Source organism: Nyctibius grandis, chromosome 1 (assembly GCF_013368605.1).
Source record: "Nyctibius grandis isolate bNycGra1 chromosome 1, bNycGra1.pri, whole genome shotgun sequence".
Lineage (NCBI taxonomy): Eukaryota > Metazoa > Chordata > Aves > Nyctibiiformes > Nyctibiidae > Nyctibius > Nyctibius grandis.
Window position 1 is genome coordinate 115,995,032 of NC_090658.1, and position 27,932 is coordinate 116,022,963.

The 27,932-nt window shown below is 38.9% G+C and overlaps 1 protein-coding gene across 1 annotated transcript in view; it reads left to right on the forward strand.

Annotated features, from left to right (window-relative positions):
* The first annotated feature begins 2,730 nt into the window (after nucleotides 1-2,730).
* The window catches only part of TAF1B (TATA-box binding protein associated factor, RNA polymerase I subunit B), a 51,822-nt gene continuing 26,620 nt past the window's right edge, over nucleotides 2,731-27,932 (forward strand). Inside the window, exons 1-8 of the mRNA XM_068405838.1 lie at nucleotides 2,731-2,792; nucleotides 3,652-3,750; nucleotides 4,256-4,343; nucleotides 6,243-6,340; nucleotides 6,628-6,723; nucleotides 7,343-7,475; nucleotides 10,913-11,069; nucleotides 18,500-18,599. Of these exons, the coding sequence (XP_068261939.1) occupies nucleotides 2,775-2,792; nucleotides 3,652-3,750; nucleotides 4,256-4,343; nucleotides 6,243-6,340; nucleotides 6,628-6,723; nucleotides 7,343-7,475; nucleotides 10,913-11,069; nucleotides 18,500-18,599 (789 nt within the window). The 5' untranslated portion in view covers nucleotides 2,731-2,774. The remainder of the gene's footprint in view (nucleotides 2,793-3,651; nucleotides 3,751-4,255; nucleotides 4,344-6,242; nucleotides 6,341-6,627; nucleotides 6,724-7,342; nucleotides 7,476-10,912; nucleotides 11,070-18,499; nucleotides 18,600-27,932) is intronic.

Genomic DNA, 27,932 nt, shown 5'->3' on the forward strand with positions numbered 1-27,932 from the left:
CTGTTCCCACCTTTGTCCCTTCTCCTGCGGCTTCTTGCACAACTGCCTCTCCGCGCTTTTGCCTCCACCACACTTCTGCTGGGCACAGCTTTTCCCCTTGGCCCTTTCTATAGTGTGGTCTCTTTTAAAAAAAGATCAATTAGCGCAAAGCCATACGCTTCTTGTTTTCCTAATTTCCCTTTTGTTTTCTGTCTGTCTTCAAATACAAGTTCTTCCACAGAGAGACGGTGTAAAAATCAAATTGCGGGTGCTAATAGCTATGTATATTTTCAGTAAACTCAAATCTGGTAGATCTGCCCTGTGTTGATCCGCACAATCTTTAGAGCTGTTGAGGTTGCCTTTCTGCTCTCTTTGTAGCAGGTGTCTGACAATGGGTAAAGACTCTGGGGAGAATCTCTGCTACAGAAGTTCATATCCTGGAGCCAGCACAATTTCGTGAGCAATATCCTGAAGGATAGGCCAAGGGACATGTCTTTCAGTCCAATATGTAGTTTTTATGTTTTCACATGTAGAAAGTCTGCAATCAAGAGCCAGAAATGTGATATCAGCAATGGAACTCAGTTCATTAAAAATTCAAATCAATGGAAACAACAGGACTTATTATTTATCTAAGCCTTGAATCAATCTGACTACTATGCATAATGATCTTAATTAGAAAAGTGAGCCGAAGCAGGAAGACAGTCTGTCTCCTGGCTTTGAAATTATCATACCCCTATCTGTATGCTTGGGTAACTTGTAATTAGGGACAAAGGTTACACATAATTTTATGTGCTGAAAAACCGGTTTTATACGTGTCATTTCAAAAAATATTTAAGAAATAGATATGACTTGCTACCCGTATTATGCTTTGATTTTTTGCTGCTAGATTACTAGTCTGCACTAATTAGTTGACCGTCTTAAGAAATACCGATAGAAGCTCTGAATTTATATAGAGCCTGGATACTAATAACTGGTAATATCAGTATTAGCCTTTGCACAACTTTCCTTCTGCAGTTTGATAGGTTTTCATATCTCTGCTTCACCTGCATCAAAAATGCAGCTCAGAAAAGCAGCGCATGCTGTCCAAAAGCAGAGAGTAAGCCCTTGCCTGTTCAAAAAATTTACTGGCACGTTACACCAGTACGCTCGGAATTACACCCAATAGGGCTCCCTGTGCAGACACACACCCTTTTCTTCTTCTTGTGCTTATCTTCAACTGCTGCCATTGAATATGAAGTGTTCTGGTTTTGACAAATTGGCAGAGTTGCTTTCTTTAATATTTTTTTTTGACCAGCTGTAATTAGAAAACAGAAGTCCTAACTCCAAGGTCCTGCCTCATCAAAGTAGTCACTTCCACACTTAATTTAAACAAGTTCTTCCATTTAGTTAAATCCACTGAGCAGGCCCACTGCCTGCTCACAGCATCAAGCCACACACGAGCACCGCTCTCGCTAGGAGCAATGCCTTATCTTCTGAACTGGAACACAACTCTGCCTGTTTTATCACAGATACAGCTACCCTGATTTTTTCAAGGTAGTATTTCATCTTGGAAATTCGTTACAAAAAGATCAAACTCTTTCTGTCGCATGAAATGGCCTTGCTTTCCCAAAACAGAATTTCCACAAACAAAAAATATGGAAATTAAAATCACAGGTAGGATGTGTTTCATCAAAGTATTAGCTACGTTTCTGTGAGGTTGACAATCAGCTTTTTAACATGTCAGGAATTATATGCGTAATTCTCTTTAATGGGTGTTACAAATGTTCATCCCACACTGAAAAAAGATCACAGTTGGTATGAGTAATAACTTTTTTTCTTCAACGTCAACAGTTCCCCTCTAGCTCTGCACATATCCTCCTACATCAATGTAACCACAGCTGGCAAGGCAGCCTCACCTCTTTCTATGTATATTTTAGCTTTAATTTTTTCCCATGCTTTCACTTAGTGGACCTTTTTTTTTTTTTAAGGGGCCTAAACCTGTTCTCCAATTTTGTGGGCAAATTCATTGCAATAACAGATCTCAGTGTTTAGACATCTTTAAACATTATTATTATCATGCAAGAAATTAGAGACCTACATCAAGATCTGGAGGTTTGGGGTTTTTTTTCTTTAATTGAAAGTGAATTTCAAGTCATAGTTTCCCTCATTCAAGGATCTCCAAACACTTTACATAGTTAAATAAGTTCTTGTGGCCTCCTTTTGTACAGGCAGTAGCAGTCTCCCTTCCAAGAGCTTCGTGTGTACCCGGCCAGGGTAACACGAGGGCAAGGACGCAGGAGCTCAGCACAGAGGCGTGGTGGTGGGCTGGGGCTGGAGGGGCATGTGTCCCCTCTGGTCCCTGGGACACTGCTGTGGAGAAGTGTCCTATGTCCTCTCAGAGGTGAAGCACCCATGTCCCTTCACTGAAATGCCCAATGTCCCCTCTGAGATGAAGCACCTACGTCCCCTCAGAGGTGAAGTACCCCATGTCCCTCAGTTAAGCGCCCCATGTCCCCTCAGAGGTGAAGCACCCCGTGCCACTCCAGAGGGGACGCACCCATGTCCCCTTAGAGGCGAAGGGCCCCTCGCCAAGAGCTCTGCGGCGAGGGGCGATGAGGGGACGGGACGGGACCCAGAGGGCCCGGGGCGGGCGGTGGCGGTCCCCCAGCCGGGGACAGCCTTGGCAGAGGCAGCCAGGCCGGGGCTGGGCCCGGCGGGACCCGGAACGCAAGTGCCAGGCTGCCGTTTCCAGGCCGGCCCGCGGTGCCGGCGCTCGGCGCGGTTGCCATGGTGTGGGCCCCGGGGCGGCTGCCGGCATGGACGAGGAGGCCACGGTGGGGGCCGGGCGGCTCCGGGAACGGTGGGGGCGGCTGGTTTCGCTGGGCCGGAGGGAGCTGGCGGAGCGCGGCGGCTGCGGCCGCGTGGGAGGCCCTTCCCCGCGGGGCGTTCAGCGGCTGCGGGCTGCGGGCTGTGGGGTGGGGGGGTCCGGCGGCGCTCGGCGTCTCCAGCGGGGAGGCGCTGCCTGCCCCGGCCCGGCCCTGCGCGGAGCCCTCGGCGTGGCGGCCGCGGGGCCGGTGCTAGGCGGCCGGCGGTGGAGGGGGTTTTGTCCCGGCTGGGGGCCGGTGGGGGCCGCGGGTGTGCCGCCGGCCGCCCCCCCCGGCCCGAAGGGAGCTGCCCGTCCCCAGCACGCTCGCGTGGGGTGCTTCTGAAAAACACTGTGGTTTAATCTGTTGTTTCTCCTTCTTTTCTCCTTCCTCCTCCGGGGACTTTCCCTTTCTCCCGGCGCATCTCTTCACCGACTTGTGCAGGCTTTCTTCCATTGCATATATTCCTTCACAGTTGTGGAAATTAATTTTACTTTCTTCTCTGGCTCTATACGTTTTGTCTCTGCTTCCATTTCTGATGGGTGGGGTTTTTTAGCCCACGTCATGTGTGCAACGTGTGGATTATTATTCCCCTTGTATTAATGTTCACATACATAAGAGCTGATGCTTGCCAGCTAAAGTTATTTGTTCACAGTTATCTATGACTGATAGCAACTGCTGTGATTACTTGTTATCAACCAGCGCTAACATACAGGGCATAAATATTCTCCTCTGAATAATCTCAAAAGCTGTGCAGTGCACTAGTAATAGTGCCATTTGTTTTACTTGAACACATGTGAAACTCTGGTTCTTTTTTTTTTCCTTTTAGAGAGATTTTAATGAACGCTGTGCCCAATGTTCAGAAGTGAACTGGGGTCTCACTGATGGAGGCAGATTTTATTGCAGATCTTGCCACAATGTTACTGAGGTAAAAAGCTAATCTACTGGCCTTGGAAAAGGTTTATTTTGATTGTTTCTTGGTTTTATATTAAGAGCATGCTAGATTTTTCTCCTTGGTATTAGGCGGTATCGTTATTCTTCCTTTTCATTCTTTACTTGATGCTGCTTAAAACTAACGTTCCTTGAAATCACAAAATTTAAAATGAGCCATCTTAGGATGCTGTGTTGCTGTAGCTGTGTAGCTGTAGCTGTAGTGCCAGCATGCTATCTGTTTCTATGCCTTAGAAATATTGCCTGGGCATTGCTGCACTTCAGTACAGTACCAGTGCAGGCAAACCCTGATGCATGTCACCTGTATGTCTAGGATAGTAATTCTCTATTTTTGCAATTTCTGAATAAAAAGTTCAGAATGTTCTGTCTCCCCTTTAGTTTAGGAAATTTGAACAAGTTCCTCCGTTATGTTTTATGATGGGACAATCTATGCATGTTAAGCCTGGCTTTTTTTCTTGCTAAGATATATTCCTGTTCTGCAGAGAACTAGAGAAGTTGTAAACACCGATTTTGTTTCTAATACAAGAATCCATACAATCTCCAAAGGTTTAAGAAAGCAGGAAGAAACTGGTATGTATGAGTTTCCCCTCTGTATTTTGTGTAAGAGTAGCTGTTCAGTCATGGTTCACCTAGCCCATTATGTCTTTGACAGTGGCCAAAAGCAGATAGTTAGGAAAGACTGTAAGAACAGGCACAAAATACACCCCTTAAATGCTGTCAGAACCTTCAGTGATCACTTTTGGTGACTTCCTGAGCCACAGGTGACCTCTGTGAGCCAGGTGGTGAGTTTTTTTGCATTGAACAGAACTCTGTGTTATTTATTGCCAGTTTGATTTGTGGAAGCCAGTACTCACTGAAGATGCTGGTGGCATGCATTCAGATGTGGTGATCCCTTTGTTCCTTCCTTGTGATGGCTATCTCAAAACTAGAAACGTTGTTTGTCTTCGTAAGTGAGATGTGATGGTGGTCCAGCTTGTAGAATGTCAGCCTGGCTTGCATTACAGGCACTTGGGCCTGTAACCTACACACAAACCTACATGGAAGAGATTTCATGCAGTTACAATAGCTAAACCAATGTTACGTCTTTCATCCAGAGTCACTTCTGTACTTTTTAATTTCATGATTCAGAAGAACAATAGTCATTATGTATGATGATATATACCGTAAGGATGTTATGGTAAGGCTGCTGCTGGAGCTATGTATGTATGCTGAGATGTCTGGGTAGGTGTTTTACTCTGTGGCCACTTTCAAAAAGCAAAAATGCGTTACAGTGCTAAGTGAAGCATGGGGTTGGTTATCTTAGTCTCTGATACTCTGACCTATCTTTGCTCTACTGTGGTGGCAGTGGATTACTACATTCCTTTGAAAAGAACAATTGTGGGGAAGTGAAGGGAGGAGTGAAAAGGGGAACAACCTTAACACCTCCACTTGTCTTTATCCTGTATTGCTCCTAAAGTCTGAGCTGTATACCACTTCATGCTTTTTACTTCTCCTCTTAGGGAAATCATTAGCCATATTCTTCATTAGCTAGGCTTCTTAAGAAAGAAATCCTTAGCTTCATACAGTCCTTTCTGTGAGTGCAGTTACATTATACTGTGGCAGCTTATTTTCATGCATTTGTAGGAATAAGCTGTATCTGTGGTTAACAGTTAAAGCCAACATCATTAAAGCGGGACAGAAGATTTGGGCAGATAACTTCTAAGATAGTGAGATGCAAGGTGTGATTGGAAGGAACAATAATGAAGAAGAGGTGTGGAGGGAATGAAAAGGATGTTGAGAAATACAGAGAAAATTTTGAAGACCAAAAGCCTGCAGAAAAGTAGTTGTAAATATAGCGAAGTAAGGGTGAAAAATAAATGTAACGCAGTCTGAGGGAATAATGAATAGATTGGAGAAGGCCCATTCCTTATGAAATTCATGTGCTGAGATTTGCTAGAAGCTCTGAATATCTGAGAAAGTTTCTTTCATTTAAATGTGTATGATTCTGTGGGAGAGAATGGTGAAGAACCTGGTGATATTGGTTGGTTTTTGACTGACTCACCACCATAACGTGTTCCAGTTTTCTGTGCCAGGGATGGTAAAGAAATGATCGTATTTCATTTTTTAATGACAGGTTCTCAGTTATTTTAAAACTGGTCACTTAACAACCCTCGACTTGATTACAAAGGCCACACTAGAAATTATAGTGAAATATATTATTCTTGGGAAATGTGTGGACAAAAGTGCTTGTTCAGTAGCTTTTCTTCTTGATTAAGACTGTGAATGAGTGGAAGTTAATGGAGTATTCAGTGTAGCTGGTCTTTGTTCTAGGATCTAAAATTATTTGGTAGAAAGACATGTCTCTGTCCTGATACCAAGAGATCAGAATATTAAGTGGAAATAAGTGTGCATAAGGTTAAAAAAAACCCAAAACAGCTGAAACAAAAAAAACACACCTTTTTTTTTTTTTTTTTTTTTTTTTTTACTTAGATGGAGGCTGTGAATGGTATGTTTGTGAAGGCTTTCAGCTTGTACTCAAGAAACAAGCTGAAGCTTTAGAAGCATTAGGAGTATGTCCACAAATGAAGGTATGTAGATGTCAGTGTGAGTTGTACACACTGTGTGTGCGTTACAGGAGTATTTTAAAAGATTGTAATTTTTAAAGTGAATCGAAGAGCTCCTGTCTGGAAACACTGAGCATATGAAAACAAACTTAGTTCTCTGGTAATTTTAAAACATAGTTTATCAATCACAGTTAATAAAATTAGAGCTGGAACATTATTCAGATTCCTGAGTTAGAAATTACGCTCTGTTCTCTCAGCAGTTAATGATCTTGTAAACTTTACGTTAATCACTATCTATTTGTATTTATCAGGATGAAATTCTGTGCAATTTTTGGAGGCGTTACCTTCAGAAGAGCAAACAGGCATATTGCAACAGACCAGCTGGGGAAACTATCAAAGCGTTATCAGTAAGTGAAAAGCTCAAATCCCATGAGATATTTGGTATCGTTTTAAAAAGCAACAACAGAAACCACCTTTGTTCAGGCTACATATCTAGCTTGTATTAATGTCACTTCAGTATGAAAGATGTCTTCTAAACAGGGTTCCATGTGTCCATTTTGTTGATAGGGGTTTTTTTTCCTATTTCAAGAGACTAATACTTCTCCGTGTATGGAAAACTGCTTATTTAAAAATATTGCTTTGTCTTGGCATTATCAACTACATTATCTATGTCAGATAGAGCATAAATTATAATAGAAAATGCGTCATCATCAGCTACCATCCTTTCCTGCCTGCTCTCTTGAAGTTACTTATTTCATCAAGCTTTGATTCTATATTGCCAACTTTCTGGTCATTGTAGCAGATTGAAATGTAATGTAATCACTAGAAGTTTTTATCTCAAAGTCCTTTAAAAATACTTTTTTTGCAGTTTCTTTATGTACTGGTGATTCATAGAGAAAGTAAAAATTGAACAGTTTGGGTTTAAACTTGATTTACTGTTGATCTTGCATCTATTGTGCTTTATTTGGTTTCTTCAGATTGAAACAGTAACAGTAGATAATACAATGACTTATTTACAAAATCCAGGTATGCGATAGCAGTACTGATGTGGACAGTGAACCAGACAGACCTAGCGTCCTTCACTTGTTGTCCCTCTCTGAAAGTGAGGGGGATCTACAGACTGATTGCAGCTTTGCCTCATCAACTAGCAAGGTCTCAGGTAGGAGCAATGAACTGAACTATCTGGAAACCATTTTTGTATATTTTTTTAATACAAGTAAATAAATAAATATAGATAAAGTGTATTCATGTGCAATGAATTGGAGGAACTGGTTGGAAAGTGTAAAGTTTTGATTTCTGTTTGCTAGTAGAGTACTTTATATCCTACCAGAAATAGATGACTTTCCCCCCCCAACCCCTACCCAAAGAGATGAAAATTGAACAAGACCTGGAAATAAAATGGGAAATGCATAAGGAAGTTCTAGTTTATAACAAGTTTGCTCCATGCATCCTGTTTGGAGTGGGGAAAAAATTGCTATTGCATTTGCAAAGCTAGAAGTTCACAAACATGGTAGCTTTAAAGAGTGAGCACTTGTTTAGCTAATAGCAGAGCTGTCAGTTGTGATTTTCAGGTTAAAAAACATGAGTTTGTTCTTTGGCGGGGGGTATTTTTTTTTTTTTAATTACATAGATATATTTAGCTTTCTAATTTTTTTCCTTACAGTATTTTTGATACTTCTGTATCTTTTGTCTCTCCATTTTGTTCTACTACTTTCCTTATAACCCCTTCTGTCAAAAACCTTCTTTTAACATTCCATCAGTTTCTCACTTCTGTTCACAATATCATCTTGAAAATACTTAAAATGTTTAGCATTCTGTAATTAAAATGTTATATAGAATTGGAGTGTTTGGTGCTACTGGGCAAGTCTATGCCAGACAATGCTGCAGTGTCTGATAGTGGAAATACATTTCAAGGCACATTTGAAAGATTTTGCTTGCGTTTTAAACTTCTGATGGTTTTTCTTTTTTTCTTTATTCTTTGCTTGCTTTTTCCTTCTTTGTCTGTTTCAGTGTTTCTTTTTCCCCTGTTATATACTGTCCTCTTTATGTCTCATTTCTGTTCTTCTATGATATTGCCTGTCTACCCTCGGAAGAATGCAATCTTATTTTTTCATGTTTTTCTCTTTGTTTCATAAAGTCCAGAAATGGTAATAGAATGAGAAACTTGATCTGCAACAATTAAAAAAAATAAAATAAAAAAAAAAGATATTTTTAAAAATAGAAACAGAATTAGAGAGGGGGGAAAGGTGTAAAAATGGTGACAGGTTTTTTTGTGAATATAATGTGAGTACCTTTCATCCTTATAAAAATGACAAAATTTTCAGGTAAAGAGTCACTGTATGTTTGTACATGTAGCAGATCTTGGGTGTTACACAAATATGTATCATATGAAGAGGAAGGAATTGTGTGAAAAATTTTTAGTGAAAATATTCCTTTGAGTTTTCTTCCCCTTTTTGATGTCTAGAGGAACTCCTTTCTTCCTTAGTACCTGTGCCTTTGATAGTTATGTTTCTTAAGAGTTTTAGAACAGCTAGATAGTCTTAATATAGGCCATAATTTAACAAGTTCTTGGCCTGTTGTTTCAGAGATTGAATTCAGCTTTGAGTAGTCATGCCGATTTCACTAAAAGCACTTTAAGTGGATTAAGAGTTCAGTGACACTAAAAGTAGATTTTGTTGAAATCAAACAAACACAGGAATCGTTTTGTGTATTGAAATTTAACACAAGTAGTACTAGATATGTTCTAGTCGATTATAAATTCTTGTGAAGATTCATAGGTTTCCTTTTCTGTGCCATTTTTACTGAGCTGTCATTGGTACAGACTGGAAACCTCAACACCCTTTTTTTCCTCAGTGGCTTGTCCAATGTGCAAGCATGTTTTTTTTTTGTTGCTGTTATTTTTGTGTAGGGATAATAGCAAATTCCACTGAGTATAGCACTGAGATATTGCTAGAGAAGCCTATTAAACTCTTAAATTATTATATGTGTGTAACTGTGTGTTGTCATGCCTTGCATAAGCTGAAAGAAATAAAAGGAAATTGTATGCTATCATTAAGGCCACAAATATAATGAGGATTATTTTAAATTGAGTTGAATGTGAAATTAATAATGAAGCTTCAGTCGTGAAGCTGCCTTTAAGGACAAGTATCCATGTAAAAGGTGAAACTGTTGACTAAAAGGATTAACTGATGTTCCTGCTTTTGTCCTCTGACGCACCTATACGTGATAGACCTGTAGGATGCTGTCATCTAGACCTTTGTCTGTACGAGGTGTATGTTTGAGCTGGTTCTTTTAAGCTGTCGCTGCCTCCCTGGTGCTGCTGGCCGCCGTTTTAGGAGCCGGTAGGTGGCATCAAAGACCGATTCTGGCTCAGGAACACGATATTTGCAGTGTCTGTCTTCACATTGCGTGTCAGTGAGTGCTGGACCTCTACGGCTGACTGCTGTCAGCTTGCAGGCTTGGCTATCCCCTGCCAGCAAAACCACGGAGCTGACAAGCTCTCTGAAGTTTTAAAATCGTTTTTGCAGGCTGCTTGGCATGGCCCTGCAGCTCCCAGCTGGGGAGCTGTGGATCCAGCCCTCGCTGTTCCTGTCTGAACAGGTGAACGGTCTGTGGGGAAACACAGTCAGAAAATCTCATCAGAATCGATACTGATACTTTGTGCTGGTGTGCTTTAAATCCAAACATTTTCATTCGTCCTAGCTGTGTCCTGATGTAGGGAAGAGAGGCTTTTCTTTTTCTCTTCCTCCTTCCCTGAACTCCCAGGTTTCACTGCTGAAAAGGTTCCTAACTCATAAATCACTCCCCTAAATTAAATTTCTCATTACTGCTTCTCTTAGTTTTCAGTGATTCATCTCAGTAAGGAAGTAAGGAGGTTTGGTGGTTGTTGGTTGGTGTTTTTTTCCCCACCCTCTTTACCATTTGCTATATTTTTGTTCTAAAGGTGTTTTTCATTGAATATAAACATGTTGTTTTTAAAAGAATACTTATGTTTCCACAGTTAGAGATTATATGGCAGATGGTTACATACCTTAACCTCAGTAAAATTTCTGCAATGTAAATCATGTTCTCGTTAAAGTCCTGACAGTGAAGTTTAAAACTTTCTGTTTTAGTCCCCAACTCTGAGGCATTGTTTTAAGCACATCAAATTTTCTCTTGTTTCCCCACTGTTCCATTATCTCTTAAATGGAAAATAGTATTTCCAGCTCATAAGTACTTTTAGTTGTATGTTGTATAGGAGTTAGAGTCCTTCTAGAACTCCAGGTTTAAGCATAGTTCCCAACAAAAGGTCTGTTTTGATGGGTTCTAGAGTGAGTTTTGTCTCTTCATATGATCCAGTGTCTTAGTCAAGTGAAGTAGCAGTTTATGAAACAGATTGTCATCTCATATCATGGCAGATGAATAAATTACATTTAAGCTGTTTGGTAGAAAAGTACACAAACTACCAAACTACTCAAAGTAATGATTTCAAAATGTTACTAGTTGCTGAACAAGGGTCCTTGCATGTTCCTTTATCTTGTTTTTTGTATACCATGGATTGTGGGTATATCATATCAATTACCTTTTTTTCTTTTCTGTTTTTAACATAAACCCCAGAAAGCACCTCTGTGCGCTCCGGATCGGTAGATGGTAGCTTGTATTTAATGAAGAACCGAAAGGAGACACTGAGGATGACAATGCCAATGACCCTTTCATTTTGTTACATGGCGTTACTCTGGTTGAGAGAACCAATGACATTATCTGATCTCTTAAGGTATGAATAGTCTCTAGTGAAATATTTGTTGCTTTTATAAATAACACATTTTTTAAAAATGAGATATGTACTATTGCCCTCTTACTAATTTGCTCAGAAAGAGTGAGAAGTTCTCTCTGTTTAGTTGTCTTATCTTTTCTTTGACATAGTAATTTGTGCTGCTGCTTTTGGAGAATATTCTCCTCTGTGGCTTGCAATGAATCTCAAAGACCTGTAAGGGAAAAGGTTTGGGAGCTCAATAAGTTTTTATCCTTCTCCTTTAGAATTTCTTAAGATTCACTGGAGGTGTGTGCGGTCACACTTCTGCTATTTTTGCTGTTGTCAGCATGCCAGAATTAACTGAGTAAACATTCTCCAGGACTTACATCAGTGTCATCATACAAACAATACCAGCAGTATATAGGGATCTGAAAGGTAGCTAAGTAGCTTCACTCAATGGAGCTGGGCACAGAAAATAGGAAGTCCTTTTTTGCCTTCATATCTTTGTATCTGTCATTATCAGAGTTCAGAATAATACAGCTTTTAATACAGTAGAGATAAAATGTTCTAATAGTAGGGTTTGATGCTAAATGGAGACTGTCAAACTACTGCTGACAATACAGTTCCCTTCTCCCCTCTGCAAGGCTACGAACACATTCCTTATGTACTTCCAAGCCTGTCAGTGTTTAAGAGGCATTTGGGCAATGCACTTAACAACATACTTTAACTTCTGGTCAGCCTTGAAGTGGTCAGGCAGTTGGAGTAGATGATTGTTGTAGGTCCCTTTCAACTGAAATATTCTGAAAATATTTTACATCAAGCCCAAATAGTTTAAATTCAGGAATTCTTAGATTTTCCTTGGGAGACCTTTTGTATACTGATACTCCTTTTTAACAGGTATTGAAATACTGGGTATTTCTAAAAAGATGGGGAAAAAATGTTACTTTGCCAAAATTTAAGGAACAGAAAGACTCAAATAACTGTATGTTAGCAATTCAAATTGCAAACTCAGACAAAATAAAGGAAAAAATGATTCAAAATTCAGTTGATACAGTAGATTTCAGTTATTTAATTTTTATTTGTCAAATATGTAACCTGTGAGCTAAAAGGCAAGGCAGTAAGTACATCATCCTCCACCTGTGGTGCATATAGCTAGTATTGCTGCTGAAAGTGTGATGAACGCAAGAGAAGTTCACCCCAGAGCCTGATCTTCCATCATGGCCTCTCTCCCTTGGAGTGCCAACTTCCCCCTGCACTTTTCTAGCATTGTACAAGCTTTCTGAGAAGGACGGGTATTGAAGAATGCTCTTTTGCAAATACTTTTTAAAAAGGGGAGGTCTGTATGTCTCGAAGTACAGTAGTCAATAGTAGCTAATTTATTTCTATGCAAAACAACGTTTAACCCTTTGATTTAACTTTAGAGGGAGGCTATTGCCTTCATCGATCAGAACTGCACAAACCATTGCGTATTTGCGTAACTGGATATGCTGTTGCATAAAAGATGCTTGTAAACGTTCAGCAAAATGCCACAGTATTCAGAATTCAAACTAGCACCCTGCAATAGAGAAGTATTTATTGGGTGGATGCAGAAATAATAGAACTCAAAAGTAGTTTTCAATAATAAGATTTATTACTGACTAGTATTTTCCTAAGGAAATTCTGTAGGAGTCAGAACTACTGTAGCATACTCTGTATTTTTGTCAATGAATGATTAGAAAGTAAATATCTAAGTCCTGTCTGATAATGTTTGTATATGCCAAAAATCCAAGTAGTAAATTACAATTACTGGGATGGAGCAAATGGTTCACAGTAAAGAATTATTGCTTAGCCCATCGTGTTTGGAGAGAAAAATGAATAATTAAATATCTATTAATTGGCTACTGTATCTTGGAAACTGTGTCTGGAAAGCATGTAGGGGTCATACAAGGCAAATAACATCCTCGCAAGTTCCTGTCTTAGTATGATGGTGTGGTTTGACAAAAAAACAACCAACAACAACAAAAAAACCCCAACTGTCAAGGGCAAAGGTACATTGTGTTGTTTGCATATTAATGGTATATTGTTGTATTTGACACTTTAAAAATCAGGAACTGCAGAAAAGATCCAGAAAAATGATTCAGAACCTGGAGAACATTCTTTGTACTGAGATCCTCAAGAGATGTGCACATTTGCTTGACTTAGAGGAAGCATGAAAACAGTAAAAAGGTGGAAAAGGAGAGAGAAAAAAAAATCAAGTACCAAATATAGCACAGAAAGGCATAATCAGAAACTAATAACTGGAAATTGAATTAAGATGAGTTGAATGAGAAGTTATCATTTAATTAGATACAATTTATGGGTGTAATACTTTTAAAAAAGTGGTTAAATCAAAATGATTCAGTGACTTTAAATGCACTGAACATATACACTGAATTAAATGCAGAAAGGGATGTTTAAAAGAATGGCATTTGTATTGCAAAGTTTTACCATGATACGATAGTTATATAAGACCATAATTACATTATTATGCTTCCCTCCCTACCCTTAAGGTCTTTGCCTTTCACAAGTTTGATGAAGAAGGGGGAAGAATTTTAAACTGCATGAACTACCATAAAATATTTCTTTTCTAACTTCTGAATATTTAAGTTTAAAAAAATCAGACAATGTTCACATTTTTGCATGTATTAAGATACACAGATCAAAATAGTGACAAACCAGAGATGAAAACTATGCAGAGAAAACATTAAGTATTCAGCATTACCTTTTAAATCTTTATAGGCAAATTGTTTTATTTAAACCAGCTGAATTACAGTTGTGCATAAAATTCTGCCTTGTTTTTTCCTCAGTTTGGTTTTCTCCCTACCCTGAAGTCAGCTGACTGCCACTCCTCCCTTGTGATACATGCTTAGGCACTATGGTAGGGCAATGTGCCAGCTTTTAAAGGATTTACAACACCAAAAATACACTCCTCCTTGCTACTTGACACACTTAGCAGAAAAACACTACAATTACCTCCTCTGACAGGGACATTTTGGTTTAAAAATAATATTTTTAACAACCTTTTACTCAAGTCTGTGCAACACATTAAATCCTTTTCCATTGTGAATAGTCTCACGATACTCGATACGCTGTATATTATTTAGCTAAATAACAAAACTGTTCGCTTGTGGAAAAAGTTTCAAGATGCTAGACTTGGAGACTGTGAGAACTAATGCCTTTCAAAAGAGGTTATACCTAGCTGTGCTGGCAAGACGAAACTTGTAATCAGTTTGTGGCATTGCGATGTGGCTTTAACAGATGCATCATTTCCTCGTAGCGTGCAGAGGACTTAGGATTTTTTTCATACTTGGACCTTACTAATGTATGCGGCTGCTTTAATTAAAAGAACATGGATTGTGTACTGTATCTGCCACTCAAGTTTTCAAGCACTTCACTGATACAATGTAGTCTTACAAGTGTTTTGATTTGTCTGTTGAATGAAGGGGTTGGAAGAACAGCCAGAAGAAACTGTTCTGAAGTGCTATTCCAAATCTGGGCTTTTGGAGTAAGTGTTAAAAACCTGCATCATCAGCACATTATATTCGTAACAGGGTATTTATGCTGTTTTGTGTATTTTTAGAATATAAAAACAACTCAACATGAGAGAGAAGAGCATTTCTTTTGTATGGAGACAGTAATTTCAAGCTAGGAAAGATATAATTCTTTAAACAGTTGCAATGCTTTGACTTGGCACAGCCAAGTTAGTGAAAACTGCCTTTCTTTTAAAAAAGACATGTTGGTGGACATTGCTTGTCTCTTGCAGCATCAGGATGTGGTTCCAGCATTAGTTTAAGCTGATCCGAGTTTCTGTTGCTGTGGTCCTGCATAGATATTCCTGCCCTTTCTCTTGCCCTGGGTGCTAGCATTCATCCAGTTTATGGTGTATTAGTTGAAAGAAGCAGATCTGCAGAAAACTAATTTTGCAAAAGAAAGTTTCATCGGACATTTTAGCGCAGGTTAACTTGCTTCACCACAGTCCCTTCCGCCTTGTGCTGGCAATAATGTTCTTGCAGTCAGCTGAGTCTGGAAATCTATCTGGTTGAAATCAAACCCTGGAAAACAAAAGACTAGTTCTCAATCTAATCCTCTGTCTGAGAAGTCACACAAGTGCTTTTGTCAGCAGGGAGGAGTGTGCAGCAGAGGACTGAAGGGAGGGTGGGATTTCCCATTTCAGAGGCAGCAAGCTGTTGGGGTGGTTTGGCTGCAATCACCACTACACCACACCCAAAGGAAGGTCTTGATTGTTTGTCCTCTTCCAGCTGTTGCTGTGCTGGCTCAGGAGGTTGCTGCTCTCCATGTCTTGGTACCAGCTCTTCAGATCTGACAGCTAATTGTGTGATTGCGCCTTAACATGTGTCAGCCAAAGCTTATCACCAGCTGAGCCAGAAATGGGTCACTGTTGCTGAAAGAGAAAGGTTTTGCTTCCCTTTCTTCTCTCCTCCTGCATGTGTGATGCATCCCCTTCTCTCTGCTGACTCTTGCACTTGTTGGAGCGGTCTGTGAGCCTCCTCAGTTTGTTAGATGATGGGAAACAAACCCTTCCTTCTTGAAACAGGGTGATGGGCAATCTTTTGCTATTGTGAATTACATTTGTGGAAGAGGGTGATGAGCAACAGGGTCACACAGCCAGATTAGGAGGAGAGAAGTACGACTAGTTATTTTGAGCTTTTAGGTTGGCTCAATCCATTTTGTGAAACCATCCCTCAAGTTTAAGTTCTTCAATTTAGTGCAACTGACCTTGGCTAAAATGAGCTAAGGAGCTATCGTGCAAGCTGCTCGGCAGATCAGGTGGGATGGCAAGGACAAGCTGGGAGCTGGGTTTGGATGATAACCTCACCGAGTACGTGGACCAGTGCACATCTCCATTTGGGGTGGCGAAATGCTATTTACACTGGTTGAGGAAAGCTACTGAAATTTCGTTAGCAAAATGTACATCACACGATTTGATTAGAAAGGATTATGAAGTGACTTTTACTTCTTCATTTGAGAGACTAATAACCAGAGCTTCGGAATGAAAATCATTGGGCAACGTGATTTTTCAGATTGCTGTTATTTTTCAGAAATCGTATAAATGATGGGTTAATTCTAACTGAGAGCTGTGATTAAGAAATGCACTTTTCATTTTAATTCTGGTTTGAATTCAATTTTTTTAGTTGAACTGAAAATTCATTAAGAATGTTTTTAAAAAATAGGATGTAGCTGTAAACTTCACAGTAACTAGCCTTTAACAGAATTTTAGTCAACTTCAATAGATATACACTACATAACATGCAACAAGTGGTGATTAGGGCACTGGACTGGGAGAGGGAGGGTGAGGTGGTCACTTGCCATAGGCTCAGGAGGGAGGTGAATCCTCCTCAACAGTGTCTGCTCTGTCTGTGAAGACATTGTTCTGCCTTATTTTTGTTCTTTTTTTTTTTTTTTCCTCCAGACACATTTTGAACTAAAGTGGCAGATCACTGTGCGCTGTGAGGAACTCGGTGTTTCAGCTTGTGGGATTGGATCCAGCTAGCAATTGAAGTGTTTAGGTGCTGCCCCACATTGGGAGCAGATGCAGAGCCCAGCCTTACAACCCCTGTAGGAACCCAGGAGGGACTTGCAGAGTTCATAGATCAAGAAGTTACTAAGATACACAGTGAAATCAGCAAGATACTGTGATGATAACGAAGCTCGCAGGAGAGAAAATTGTTTTCACATCTCTAATACTATTTAAAGAACAGGGTCTTCTCTATTTGAAATGTTAACTTATTTCAGTTTAGTGTACTCTTTCAACAAAAATGTTTTGGAGAAGAGAATACAGGAAGGCAGTTCTAGCTTAGTCCTATGGGAGACGACTAATATGCTTTAATCTGGAATATGAGTAGTGTGTCCCTTGTGAGGCTCCATGCTTGTTCAGTGGATGCTTTGCCTGGTGGGAATGTCAGCTAAGACGCTAGATAAGAACAGGGGTTTGGTGTGATGGTGGCTTTTTATTGGTAGCTGTTGTTAAGTCCCATCATATATATAAAAATATTAAAAAAGTCAAGAAAAATCCCAGATAATACCTTCAACCACTTACCAAATCCAGTTTTTAACAAAAAATGCATTATTTGGGTGCAAACAAAAGTATACTAATAAATACAAAATAATTTATATTCATACCTGTATAATACTTTTTTAAAAAAAAAATCAATACAGATGTAATTAATGGGGTTTCAGTTCTGTGCATCTGTTCATCATTCTGTGACTTTCCTCCCTACCACATTACCTGACTCAAACTCCTTCAGCAGAAAGTGTGTATTTTAAAAGTAAAATTTACTTAAAACTTTAGAATTTTGAAAAAAAAATTCCATACCATTCAAAGGAGGCTTAAAGCAGTTTCAGAAATGCAGTAGCTGAAGAATGTGCAGAAGAAACTCCATATAAGCGTGCTGATTGTAAGCTTACTGCCATAACATTATCATTTGTCAATCGTATCTGAGCTTGAACTTAAAGGCTTGTTAAATGACTGAACTGGTTTTTGTCCTATGGAACATTTAGGGGTGTGTAGCTTCAGATAGAATTGCTTAGGCAGTTGTCCTGGTTTGGCCTAAACCAGGCCGATTTTCCTTTCAGTGATTTTTGCTTTCAGCTAAGTCTCCTCTAAGTAACTGCATGTTTGCAGACAGTGTCTGCCTCCAAGACTGATAACGCCCGAAGTTTGTAGTTATCGCTGAGGCACCGGTAGGGATGTTGTGCAGTAAGGCTCTTGCTGTACTTATTCTTAGAGAAACCAAGGTCACTGCTGAATTCCTCACTGCTTACAAGTGAAGAGCCGAAGGGGGGTTGCAGCTGCAGTGGGGAGCAGACAGGGCAGGTGACCCAAAATTGACCAACGAGGGTATTCCATCCCACACACGTCATTCTCGGTATAAAGGGGGGGGATCACAAGGGTCGTGCCCCTTTCTGCTATGGCCGGTGTCCAAGGAGGACTCTGTCTGTTTTCCTGCTGCCCCCGATCCCGATCCGTGCATCCCTGAATACAGCTCTCGACCGTTGCTAGGCCCAGCCTGGGCCTTCCCGGAGCCTGCCCTGCAGTGCCGGTGGTGACGTGGCTGACTTCAGGGGAGCTCAATCTTGGTTTTGTATATATATTTGTATATATTTGATTATTTCTATTATTATTATTATATATTTTTTTTCATTATTATAGTTTATTAAAACTGTTTTAACTTTCCAACCCGGAAGCCTCTCTCCCTTTTCCCTTTCCCTTTCCCTTTGGGGGGAGGGGGGGGGGGGATAACAGAGGGCATCTGCCACAGGTTTAATAACTGGCCCAGCTTTAAACCGTGACAGCAGTATAATGTTGATGTTATTTCAAATCAGAAGTTGATTTGTATATTAATTTTAGAAAAAACATATGCATTTGTCATACTAAATACTATTTTGATTTGGTCTTTATTTTTTTTATGCAGGTTTGTTGTTGAAGGTCATATTCCGTATCTGAATGTTTTCCAGCATTTTCCAGACAAGATGAAATTATGTGGACTAGATCTTAAGATCTTCTGTGTAGAGGTAATTTTTTTCTTAGAGGGAAAGATTAAAAAAAACGACCAAAGCTAGTTATCTTGTGGTATTTTAATTTTTTTGGTCACTGTACTAATAAATTGATTAAATCTGTTCCTACATTGTAGAGTTCATGTTTTGCATTATTGGAGCCTGTGCAGAAACCAGTGCATTTTGTGACTCTTGAGTGCTTTAATCTTTAACCAGTCTAATTAAGCTGATTACCTCAGTTAAAATGAAATCAATAAGTACTTGTGGAGAAAAAAGTATTCGGAACTGCTTTTGGAACACTCAAGAAATAGGATTTGGCTTCACATTGAAGGGCAATATATTATCCTTTTTGGTGCTTATTTGAAATATCACTTGAATTTGTTTGTAATTCCCTATTATTTTCATAAAATACGGTTTAGATGCCATCTCTTGTTCTGTTTCTTGCTGTACTGGTTGAAATATATCAAACCTAAAATCTACATAAGGGGTTATGGCCCTTCTAGAAGCTGAATAATGATGGACAGTCATGAGTAAAATGTGAATTTCCCTTATGTAAGGTTATCATATATTGTGGTAATGATTGCCCGCTGGTGTTTGTGTTGCAGAAGATAAGTTTATTATGGACTTTTGAAGTGTGCAAATAAAATCTTAGCTTTTAAGAGCAGAAAGCAGCAATTCTGCTGACAGGAAAAGCTATGTTCTGGTCTGCTATATGGTGTTTGCCACCCAAGCCCTCAGTGATGATGTTGCGAGTAATGTTACCATTCTCCAATATGTAGCTTATATTCAGCAGGTTGTGAGTTGTTCAGAAGCTAATATGTAGCATTTTTTTTTTATACCCCTGCTATCCTGTCTGGATAAATAATAATTATGACTTTTAAAAATCAGGAGATAAATTTAATATAAAACCTCTTGATTTCTTTTTCTGTCTTAGATCTTCCTTTAATAGAAAGGAGACATCAGGTTGAAATGTGGGTGTAAACTTTTTTTTTTTTTTAAAACTCTCTTAATTCTCAGTCTCTCTGTCCTTCTTTGCCTCCATCCTTTGGAGGTGTTTTTGTCTGTCAAAAATGGTTACATAGAACTTGTATTCTGGCCTGACTAAATAAAATAAACCCCTCCCCTAATCCTACAAATTACACAGATAAAGTTTTTGTATGAATTGCAGCTGTAAAACTTGTACCATGCCTCAAAGTGGGAGATCTGGTTTGCAGAGAGGAGTTGACAGTTGCCCTTGGAGGATCCTACTGCTTGCTTTTGGGACAAAGCTGTTTCTGGCATGCAGGATGATCTGATGCCAATCCAGAAAGGGATTTCATCAGCCTCTGTTACCTTGCTTTCTCACAGAGCTGTCGGTTTGGATTAATCTACTGTTCCTCCGTAAGCACACTTCCACTATGGATTGTAGCATGTCCTGATGTGGGAGTGGGACTTCACAGCCTGAGAGCCACAAGCTGGTCAATTTAATCTCATTCCACTTTTTATATAAAAGAGGAAGTCTAGCCACTTCACCCTGTCTTAAACACTTCTATAGCGTATATGTGCTTTCCTTTTTTCACAAAGCGGGAAGAAAAACCCAAATCTGATTTTTTTTTTTTTTTTTTTTTTGATCTTAATATTGCTTGTGATGAGTGCGTATCTATTGTGGTCTGCTATTTAGCTTACAGGAAATTGCTGATCTAAAAGCTGAATTTGTGTAACTTTTGACTTCCATCTTGCTTGTCTGTGATTCACTTCCGAAGTATAAGTAGATATACATACTAATCAAGTCATCTCTTCACTTTGTTTTCATTGAGAAACATAGGTAAAGTTCTGTAAGCTTACTGTACAGTTTGTTTTCCAGCCATTCCAGTATTATTATGGCTTCCCCTTTCTAGGAATATCTGCTTCTTACTTTACCTTCAATGTTCCTGTAGTAATGCATCCTCAGGTTTATTTATATTTAACATTTTTGGCTACATCATTGGGCTGATAACTGCAAAAACCTTACTAGCTGTTTCCTACATCTTATGTTTCAGAACTGATCTCACTGCTCATTGCAGCACTGAGATTGCTAATAGTTTACTGTATCTAGTTTTGACATCTGAGTTTTGAGAATTTCAAGAGATGAGGTTATTGTCCTGGAGCAAGAAGTCAGATTGTGTAATACTCCATCCTGAGAATATAGCCTGCATTCTTTTCTCCTTGGTGTTCTGTATATAATATTCTATAGACAATTATCTTCAAAACCTTTCTGGGATTATGGTGGTTAATAACCAGGCAGGTAAGATGCTCTATTTCTTATACTTCAAGTCTGGTGGATGTAAGCTGCAAACATGTTCAAAAATCTTGATAACTGACAGGACTATTCGATATGTCTCCTTTTTATTTTGAACAGATTTTTAGTGCATTTAATTGTGTCCTGTGCTGATTCCCTGGAGCCCAAATTTGCATCAAGAAGTAGTTATGCTGTAGTAGCTTGAAGGATTTGAAGTCATACTAAGTATCATTTTATCAGTTAAGTACAGATGAAGCCTAACTTGATAATGCTCATCTTATATAAAAACATTCTCAGTGGCTTAGAGGTTTTTTCAGTTACAATTTCCCAGATACCGAAAATATACTGAATTTGTACAAAGTTCAAGTTGTTATAGCTTTAAAAAAACAAATGCAATCATTATTACAAGGTGAGTCACATCTTCTTTCTATCTTTCTATGTAGTGACATGTGTATGTGTACATGCACAAGGCTTTTTTTAATGCCTCGTCATTTAGTAGTAGTATTTCATATGCAAGGAGTGTGACTAGTCTCAGGCTTCCCAGCTGATGAACTTCTGTGCTGTGTAATACAGGAATGGAGTCCATATCACTGACAGTTTTTCCCTGTCCTACCTACAGTTTAGCAATTAGAGGTGATTGCAGCATCTCTCATACAAGGAGAGTCTGGGAGAGCTGGGATTTTTACCACTGAGAAGAGAAGGCTGGGGGGGTATTTCAGTAACGTGTATAAACACCTGACAGAGAGGGCTGTGGATGGAGCCAGGCTCTCTTCTCAGTGGTGCCTAGTGGAAGGGCAGGAGTCAACGAACACAAACTGAAATACAGCAAATTCCATGTAAACATAAAACTCTTTTACTGTAAGCATGATTGAACAGTGGAGCAGGCTGCCGTGAACCACTGTGAAGACCGCATCTTTGGAGATGCACAAAACCTGACTGGACACAATCCTGAGCAACTTGCTGTAGTTGACCCTGCTTTGTGCAGAGGCGTTGGACTTGATCTCCAGAGGTCCCTTCCAACCTTGAGTATGCTATGATTCAAATGGTATAGTATGCCTTGTATTCTATTTCATATTTTCAGTGTAAGTGGCAGATAAGGCCTTCATATTTTAGTAATGGAACAGCTAATAAGAAGGGCATAATGCCCAAACTGAACTTTATTTAAAATACCTGCCACAAAGGTTATCGTATCTGGACATCTCTGTCTACAAATGTGGGAGCTCTGAGCGTAACAGCCTCATAAATAAAGAGAAAAGGAGCCTCCGCCTCTTCGTGTCATCTTAATCATCATGTATAACTATTAGACGTGTCAGGTCCTAGCTGGAGAGAAGTACTACTTCACAAGTATTTTATGAAGGATAAAAGTACTTTATGAAAGATATTTGTGTAAAATGAGTTGTTTGTCTTCCATATGTGTTTATCTTTCCATTGGTCCAAGTCTCTTTTCTAAGCCTTCACTTGATTAGTCATCCTATTTATCCCTTCCTCTCTTAAAATTATCTGCATGTTAGAAATTAGCCTTTGGGAAATGCGTTTTACCTAAATGCATGGTCAGAGGGTTCACAGGGCAAACCGCAGCAACAGCAGGATGCTCCTGCTTAGTTCTTATTTCAGAAGTTCTAAATTCCCAATACAAGAGAAGAAAAGGAAGTTTTCCTCTTACTCTGCAAAATTTCATTTTCTAAAACAAGTATTCTTATTCCATTTGATTAAAACCTTTTTTAATGCATCAAGAAACCATAAGATACTTTTGGTTTTTGTTTTGTGCAGGAGATCAAGTGTTTTTCTTGCTATTTGCAATTTGTTTAACTGCAGTAAATCCCTACTGATCTTGAGGCTTGTGCCGGTAGCCAACACGTCTTTGATGAGCGCAGTCATCTTTTCTCTTTTAGATGGAAGTCATCTTTGTTTCCGTTTTAATGCAGAGGTTATCTGTTTCTTTAAAAGCCTGCTAGTGTAGGAGTTAAAACGAATTTGTAAATTAGTAGTAGTATGTATAAAGTTCTGTGGCTAATTTGCGTTCAGCTTGTTTTATTTTTACTGATAGTATCTGTCCTCCAGTGGAGCTGCACACAAGTTTTCTCTCCCATTTCTGCTTGAAGTAGGGATACATCCTTAAGATATGCATCCTCTAGTTTGCTTTTAAGGATTTATCTTTATCCTCATACAAAATTGATTAAAGCATCCCTTTTCTCTTGAGCTAGCAACAACTTGTCCTTGCTATAGATCTGTTCTTCCTTACATTTTTGACTCAGGACTGTATACCTGATTATCTTTCATGTAGTTATTTCGTTTGTGCTGTAAAGTTGGTTATGCTTTGCTGTCTCAAGTTTACCTTTAGCTTTCTTTACTTTTTATAAAACTCATTACTTTTTGGTGTATTTTACCATTAATGTATTGTAGATTGATTTTTTTTTTGTTATGTCCAAAAATAATTTTTGGTTTTGATTCTCACATTTTTAACACACACACGCAAACTTAAATGTACGTGTAAGGTAAGCAGGTCACTCCCATGGCTGTTGGGCAACATGATTTACTAAAGTATTGAAGATAATAAACACGTCACTTTGGAGTATGTGCTGTGTGGAACAGGACAGGTGTAGTCTCATAAATATCTTTTGGATCCTGTTGTTCTGAAAAGCTTTGAGAATGATTATCTCTTTAGATGTAGAAATATCTGGACTTGGCAAGGAGCCCGATGTGTGACCTCAGCGACGTTCCCTTATTTCAATCTCTCCTCCAACTTTAAAATAACTCCTTTCTTCGTGAAGTTGTTAAGAATCTCTTTTTTTTTTCCTCAATGGTGAATGGGCTAGGAGAAAGTTGAGCTTTGTGGGTGTTAGAATTCTGTTCAGAAATTGTCCACCAACCTGCCCTCAAAGACAAAAGGAACAGGTATTTACCGAATTATCCTTGCTACTTCTTCTGCCCTGGAGTGTAGTCATGGAATGGCTTCTCCATATAAGCCTTTTTCTGTTTTTCTTTTTTTTTTTCTTTTTTATTTTTTAATCTTAAATGGAAGTAGCTGCACAATTTTAGATCTGTCTGAAACCTTCTGTCTTTTACAAGGCCACTGAGTGCTTCAGTGTTGAGAGTGTTGTTGATATACCTTGCTGTCTAGGAACCTGTATCTTAAAAATGCTTCCTCTTTTGGTTTATTATTTAATTCCAGTCCTCTCTGTCTTACTCTGTGGTTTTTGTGGTGGTTTTTTTTGGTTGTTTTTTTTTTTTTTTATAATCCACTGAGTATTGCTGCCTATAACAAGAAATGTACTTATTGAGACAGCTTTGACTTTGCAACATGAGAAAATTAATACCCAGGTTACTCTTTGGTTGTCTTAGTATACGTCGGGAGTTTTTTGTTTCCTTTTACACATGCTACCTCCAACTTAGCTATATTAACAGAAGCACTGTTTAGTTTGAATTCTGCTTTATATAATTCACCTATTTCCATCCCTAGATGTTTTGAAATAACTCGTAGTGTTGCCCTTCATGTTTTTCCATGATACAGAAATGCTTTCTAAGCTTCCAGCTGAGAGTGATGTTAGCATCTTCCTTACCTTTGCCTGTGGAAAATTCTTGAATGCATCCTGGTAAAGTGGCAGCAATATACTGTGCTTGTCAGAAATCAGTGTTGTGGACAAGAGGAGAAGACTTGTGGAACTCAAAAGCAAGTCAGGATTTTCTCCCCTTTCTCCCACCTAACTGAAAGGTTTCTTGTTTCTTTCTTCTCACTGATACCTTTTTTCTTTCAGGCTTAATAGCTTATCATTCTACATTAAAATTATGTCTATTTTTGTCTGTGTCAGATTAGGCCAGTAGCTCTGGGCAGCTCTCCATTGTGTGCAGTTTAATAAGAATTTTAATTCATGCTCCATTATGAACTGATGTTGCTTTGATGGGAAAAGGAGGAGTTTGAAAAGGAATATTTGCTGCCCTAAGAAAAGGTCTAATTCATCCAGGGTCTTCCTTTTCCTTAAAGTAACCTGTGATAGGTGTTGAAGTAGGTGTTATAATGTATTTATAAAGTAGACTGGAAAACTTCAGCTCTTTTGAGAATGTGCCACTTCAGTGCAGAGTGTTTGATTCTGTATGATGCTTTGGATTCGTTTGATTTTATTTGAGTTGGAGGAGTATACACCTTGCATGCATGCGTGGATTACTAAATTTCTTTCCTCTTCTATTTAGGAATGAAAGGCTTGCTTTAAACATTGAGAGATGATCACTTCTCTACATTGTCTGGAAAATTTCCAATTCTTTGGTTTCTCCTCTTACATTATTCTATAGCTTGTATTTTCTTTTTTTTCTTATCTTTTGTTTCTTTCTCTACCTTTTTTTTTAACTTGATTTTATTCTTGGCAGCACTTTTGTATCTTTATTTCTCTGCCACTAGTCCCTCTGCCACCCATCTTTCTGTGTCAGCTTCAATCAAATCTCATGTCTGCTGAGGATTTGAGAGATCTGATTTCTGAGATGAATTTGCCAAGATATTCCTCTGCTATCAAGGATGCTTCTGTTTTGCTCCTTTGTTCTGCACGCTTTGTTTTCCAGCAGAGCAGCTCTTGAGTTTTGAGTACAATGATGAGTTATGGTCTTCCAGTGAGGCTTTGTGGTAATTTTGATTTGGGTCCCCTTTAGCTATCCTGAAAAGAAGGGAAAAGGTTTTTCAGACCAGCTTCTTGTGGGAGCTTGGAGCTTCAATCGTCTCTCTCCTCCCCTGACCTTATGAAGGTTGCTTGACTGACAAGATATTTTTAGCTTCCATTTTTCCCATTACCATTGTATTCTTTTGTTCAGGATCCATGCCAAGCTAATCATTCTAGAGTTCCTGAATCTCCCCTTTTACATTTTTTTTAAATACTGCATGTTAATGTGTAGAGTCTTTTGATGTTTAGAATTTCTTAAGATTATTTAAAAAACAACATTTGTGTTTCAGAGAGCTCCTCAGTTATTTCCTTGAAGCTTCTTGTGTGTAAATTATCTGGGCCTCTCCTTTGTAAAATACTAAATTTTATCAGATACTGGTTTGCTTTTTTGCAGACATAATTTTTCTCTTCCTTACATATGATTTTAATGAGATGGATTCTTATTCTTTTTCCAGTTACAGAACAATCTTGCTTTTTCTTCGTATTTGTTTCATGACTTACCCATTTACCTGTGGCATTGAAATTCAAGGTTTTGGTTGGTTTTTTTTTTTTAATTTCCCTGCTGCTCACAGCTTAGTCGCCTTTACCTCTTGTTTCATTGCAGAATATCTATAGTGCTGTTTCTTGCCTTTTTTTATCCAGGAGATTGTCCCTGAGCACTATGCAGTCAAATCCTCCCTCTGCTTCAAAAGGAGAATCTTTTATTTATGGTTTTGCCTTTATCCTGTGATCCCACAATAAAAAGAGGGATATGAGAGACCTATCTGGGAGTCCAGTGACCTACCAGGACTGTATTTGGAGAGGTCTAAAGCACATACTTTTGTATCTAGGAGCTATACACTTTTGTATCATTTGCTACCCTGCTTGAGAGCAAGGTTTAAATTCAGGACTTTTATCCTTCTGCAGTACTACCCAGTGCTGGACTTCTCTTCCAGGTTCATAATGATGATGTAATGTTAATTGTTTATGTTACAGTATGGTTAAATGTTGCTGAGTTTCACTATGGCAGGAAGATGAAAAATATCGAACCTCAGATTTAGCCCCTCTTTCTGATTCTCTTCATTACAGGCAATGTTACAATTGGAATATGGTTATTAATACTTGCACTGCATAAACATTTTGTGCCTTGCGACCGTCTAACAACACAGTTGCTCAGTGAAAACTGCTTGGGGATGTGCCACAAAAATGTATTTGAATCAATTCAGCATTGTTCAAGCATAGTAAAAGCCATTTTGTTTTGTAAATTTACCTGACAAGTTTAAGTAGTTTAAGACACCTCCTGATTTTGATTTCCCTGTGAATGTTGGGGGCAGAAGAACTGTCAGGTAGCCTGGAGGAAAATATAAAATTTCTCATGGATTAAGAAAATAAAATTGCTCAATATTTTGACGATTACCTGCTGTATACAACCAAAACTAGGACTTGGTTGTAGTCTTCAGCTTTCAAGGCTAATGGCTCAATTTTAGAAGTAATCTGGCATTCAGTCCTCATATCTAATTTCTAATCATCTCTGCCAGCTTGTTATAAAGTGTGAGGGGGTTCATGTAATTCACGCTGATAGGATTGGTTGAATAATTTGGCTATGTTCTGACCAGAAGTAGCATCAGTATTACAGGTTTCTTGAAAACTAGTTCTTTGAATTTACAGCACTGAATAACACATAGAAACTGACTGTCACTTCTGTATCCAAGTGAATTGCTCGGCTTGTTCTCCTTGGAAACAATTGTCTGAATTTTCTTGTTAGAGACTTTGAGCTGCTTCTGTTTTGTTTTGTTTCCTGCAGTTAGAAACATATCACAAATTGATAAAATATTTTACTGTGTTTGAAGTGCCTAAACTTAGACAGATAGGATCTTCCTTGGGAGGCTTTGAAAAGTAGCTGCTTCTCTCACTGACAGCATTTTCATTAGGTAACTTAAATGTAGATACTTAAGGAGAGATAGAGATTTGCAGAGGAACTGTTGTTGGAGTATTGATGCTTCTCTCTTCTTGCCTACGCTCAGCTCTTTTACTGGAGGGCTGGGCAAGCTCATAGAGTTTGCATGCTGCTTTCACTCACGGTGGTAATTCTTCCCACCTTGCACTGAGAACAAAGCCTAAGTACTTTTTCACCATTCTTTTCAATACAGAAAAAATGAGTATCTTCTCACACAATAAAATAGATGAGCAGTGAACTTTATTGCAGCAGAGGGAAGAGTGAGGTCTGTCCTCAAACCATGAGGTCCTCAGGGAAGAGCACGATGTCTGTGAGGATGACGTTACTTAGGAACGGCTGTAGAGCAAGCTGCTCATATCTGCCTTTCTCCAAACGTAGAGTCAGGGACTAGGTATTCTAGGTAAAATCTAAGCTTATATGGCATAAGCTTATATGAAGCTATAATATTGACCACTGAAGATCCTTAGAAATCTCATGATGGCTGTTTTTAATGTTGCTAAAAATATAGGTAT